Source organism: Bidens hawaiensis, unplaced genomic scaffold (assembly GCF_021521415.1).
Source record: "Bidens hawaiensis isolate Kalapana, Puna unplaced genomic scaffold, B.hawaiensis_p1.1 tig00054125_1, whole genome shotgun sequence".
NCBI lineage: Eukaryota > Viridiplantae > Streptophyta > Magnoliopsida > Asterales > Asteraceae > Bidens > Bidens hawaiensis.
The window spans coordinates 93,368-97,691 of NW_027506287.1; the positions used below are offsets into that span (position 1 = coordinate 93,368).

Genomic DNA, 4,324 nt, shown 5'->3' on the forward strand with positions numbered 1-4,324 from the left:
CGAACATATAGGAACTAATGTAACACTTGTTTATATTCGTTAGTTTAACTAAATAAACATAAGATCTGTTCATTTTCCCAATTTAGATTTCGAACATAATTTTTCTGGCTCTATGAAATAGGTTGCTTAATTTGCCTAACATAGAATCAAGTTTGGCCTGAAAGTTACTATATATAACCTTTTACTCGTTTCCACCCATAAGATACATAATCTTTGTCCAAAAATTGCCCACAAGAATAACAAATGAATGAGTTAATAGATTGATTCATTAATCTTAGCACTTATAGAATTTAAAATACAAAAATCATAGGATTGAGACTCGCGAGTAGGGGTGTTCGATTTTGGGCTTCAAATCGATTAAATCGAAAATGGAAACAAACCAAACTGTTTAGTAATGTACTGAATTACCTATTTGGTTTTAAACAAAAACCGAATTGGTTTTCGGTTTCAAATATCTGGTTTGAATTGTATAAAGTATAAACCGAATAAATATATTTATATATTATTTGAGTTGGTCTAAAACTGTAAGCGGATTGAGTTAAATGACGAAACCGAAAACTTAAATAAATATATTTATTCTGTTTATTGAATCAAAACGAAAACGACAAACCCCAACTTAGTTTGGTTTAGTCTTGTTCTGAACTATGTGAATTGGTTTGATTAGGTTATAGCCGAAAAATAACAAACTAAACCGACCAACAACCTCACGGCCTCACTCACGATAAACAAGGATTAATGACCCGTACATGTTTATGCTTCCTTGATCCAAACATCTTGATAAACAAGGATTAATGACCCGTACGTGTAGGACAAAAGTTTTAATACAACACGTGTAATTTAATCTTACAAATTTACTTTAACATAAATAATAAATTTTTTTAAAAAAATAATATAAAAATTTTAAAGCTTCTACACAATTAGCTTTTTAGTTTAATGGCATGGGCATAGGAGTGATGTTAAAGTTTGAGAACCCATGGTCTCAGGTTTGAAACATGACTCAATGGGGTAATCCTATAGTAAGGGTTTTCTCCATAATGGTATTTCTGAATAAGTTATATCTGAATTCTAGAGCATCAAAATTAATAAGAATGGTAGGTATCCTAACTCATAAGGACTCGCTCAGATATTGAATGTGGTTTTAAACGCCGTTAAAAAACAATATAAATAAATAAATAAAAACGTTTTGATTTTCATAAATTTGTAAGCATCTGCTTTACAAAAAAAAAAAGACCATCCGCATGCCACTCCAGAACACAAAAAACCTTCCATTTTAACAAAATTTACATGTGCGGCCCTTTTCACCAAATACAACTTTTTCTTTGACCAACCCACCCAAACTACCCTTTTTATATTTAATAGTAAAAACAGTGCATCATAAAAATTTTAATTTGTAGGTAAAAGTCTCTTAAACCTTATTTTTATACATAAGCTCTTTAAACTTTAAAACACACATACTTGTAAAACTATTTTTATAAATGCCATACACCCTTAAGCTGATCAAACTTTAATAAAACGACATTCCAAATGTACAAAAATGCTAAGGCGGTTAAGTAATTCGATTACATCAGACGACATTAAGAATCAACGACGTAAATTCCATGTTATCAAAGTGTCAACACGATCCCCATGTCAACAAAAAATACGCTACATATGTCATGACTATCCTAGACGTCTATCCTTAATTTTACTAATACATGTATTTTAAACAAGTTTATAAAATTTTGATATATTGAAAGCAGATTAATGAGACATTTTGTACAAATTTTAATATTACAACGATCAACCCAATAATAATCAAGAAATCACGGGTCAACTGTTACCGAAGACCTTGTTTGTGAAACCTTTAGAGTCCCTCCAAGCTCAACCGGAACCAGAGGGATAAGAGAATGCAGAACATCGGTTATTAATGGCCGGTAACTTGGCTCGGGCTGCACACACAGCACAGCTACTGCAGCAACCTGCACATCAAATTACAATTTGTGCATGTATATTATATATTTATGGTAATCTGTTACAAGTTGTACTGATCACATACTTGGTACAAGTGTTTGAGATCCATCGTGTATCTGATTACAGGATCAACAATGTTTGGAAGCTTTGATATGTCTGTTAGCTGCGGCATTGCCCAAGTGACGATGGATTGACATTGAGACGCTGCAAGTTTTTCTACTGGCTTTCTTCCAAGTAGAAGCTCTAAAAGTACGACTCCAAATGCATACACATCGCTTTTATCGGTCAGTTTTCCTGTACACAAATCAAATTCAGCTTCAAATTGAGAGAAATGTGCAATACTCAACATGATAGTGTGTTCATAAATAGTTGAGATCAAATTCAGCTTTAACTGAAGAAAGTTGGCAGGTTTGAAATATGTACAGTCTGGTTTAAGCTTTCAAACTTGGAACTGGAAGTGTAAACCGAAAAGGCTGTTTAACAATAATAATTTAGTTTTTTTGTTTTGCGAATGTAAAGCTATATGTATATATTGTATTCATTAACAATCTTTATATATTTTATTAATTTAACACAAAATAGTAAAAAAAAATATATTTTTGTCTAAACCCAGAAAAACCAAACTGTAAGACCCTGAAAACCGGCCATTTCAGTTTGAATTTTTCCAAAATTGTGGTTACGGGTTATGCCCAAAATGTTCGTCCAAACACCAAACCGACTGAACCGGACGGTGAACGCACCTAATTATGTGTATGGCATGATATTCAAAAACATCTTATCGTTTTAATATTTTCATGGGGAAAAAAAGTTTAACCCGTCAAACCAATCGGTTTTAGGGGCGGCCCAGCCAGCCCATCCGGTTTATTTTGTTGTTTTCTAAACTGTAGTTAGCGGTTTGACCCAAAAATATATTAGAAAAGAAAAGGGTTGGTTTTTGCTTTTAAAATCTTTGAAAGAAACTTTTGCTATTTGCTTTACATATAAGTAGTTAAAAGTTTAGTTAAATAGATGTACCATCTAATAGATACTCTGGAGCTACATAGCCTAATGTCCCTGAAAGCTTAATGTTGTTCTTGTTTTGGGCTCCATCCATTATAGCAAGACCAAAATCTGAGAGCTTTAGAGAATAATCAAAAGTTCAGTATATATTTTAAGGACGAACACCACAAGTTTAACATATTTACAACACACATAGTCCCCACATTGTTAAAATATTGTGATTGAAGATTTTTAGGATCAGTTTCCATCATATCCTAATTTGTTCCTTTGACCCACCAATCTCGGCTAATCAACAGCCTAACCAACAGCCATTCCTTCAATGATATTAGCTGTCCACTGCCTTATTTAGAAACTTGTATGGCTATATAATGATGTACAGTATAATGAACAATCATCACAAAATAATACAAAACACAAACTATTCAGTACCCTCTCTTCTTTACATTACTTTGATTATCATGGTTTACATGGTATCAGAGCAGTGTATATGATCCACACCTGTATGCTCATCATCTACCTAAAGCAATGTCAGAAGAAGAAAACAACAGTCTAGCTATTCAAATAGCCAACCTCCTGAAAAATGGAGTTCAAACTCAAACCCAGAATGCAAACCAAACTCATTCGACAGCCTGAAAATCAGCCTTAACCTTTCAAGCCAAAACTACCCTCTATGGGCTCGGATGATTCGAGTCGCCATAGGGGGGAAATCGAAAGCCTTGTTAAACCATCTTACAGATGATCCACCAGAACCTATCAGTGAACAGTGGGAACAAGATGATTTGATCGTCTTTTCCTGGCTGATTCAAAACATTGAACCTAGCCTTGCTAGTAACCTTACGGAGTTCCCAACAGCAAAAACGCTTTGGGACGCTCTCACAGTTACTTATAGCAGCGGAAAAGACAAGCTCCAGACATTCGATCTCCACGTTAAAGCCAATGGGTTCAAGCAGAATGGCTTACCGATAGAGGAGTTCTGGATTGTTATGCAGGGTGTCTGGGGAGAAATCGAACGACGGGATCCAAACCCTATGAAATGCCCTGCCGACATCGCAGCTTACAACAAGATTAGGTCAGAAAACAAACTCTTTCAGTTCCTTAGTGCCCTGGACCAGAAATACGACTCCCTAAAAAGGGAGATTCTCCGGTGGGATCCATTACCGACGGCCAAAGCCGCCTATGCGGCTGTTCGCAAAGAAACCGCACACCAAACCATACTGGGAAACACCCATCAAGGGGTGAGCTCCGGTCTAAACTCGCTCGGAGATACCGACGGTTTAGGGCTTGTCTCAAGAAGCCACCGGTCAGACCAAAATCGGTCATCATTCCGGATCGATAAAAGCAAATTGAAGATCTCTCTCTTTTCCTTCCTTTTTTT

The 4,324-nt window shown here is 35.4% G+C and overlaps 2 protein-coding genes across 2 annotated transcripts; one reads left to right on the plus strand and one right to left on the minus strand.

Moving 5' to 3' along the window:
- Positions 1 to 1,655: 1,655 nt before the first annotated feature.
- Positions 1,656 to 3,064, minus strand: LOC143617371 (putative receptor-like protein kinase At1g80640). Its single transcript, XM_077089953.1, has 3 exons — positions 2,965 to 3,064; positions 2,036 to 2,244; positions 1,656 to 1,958 (listed from the first exon to the last, which is right to left on the minus strand). Exons 1-3 carry the CDS (start codon positions 3,041 to 3,043, stop codon positions 1,803 to 1,805), a joined length of 444 nt encoding a protein of 147 aa, XP_076946068.1. The 5' UTR covers positions 3,044 to 3,064; the 3' UTR covers positions 1,656 to 1,802.
- Positions 3,065 to 3,629: 565 nt separating this feature from the next.
- On the plus strand, positions 3,630 to 4,249 carry LOC143617370 (uncharacterized; the record flags this gene model as incomplete). Its single annotated transcript, XM_077089952.1, has 1 exon — positions 3,630 to 4,249. A coding segment is annotated over exon 1 (620 nt), but the record flags the coding sequence as incomplete, so codon positions are not given.
- Between the last annotated feature and the right edge of the window lie 75 nt (positions 4,250 to 4,324).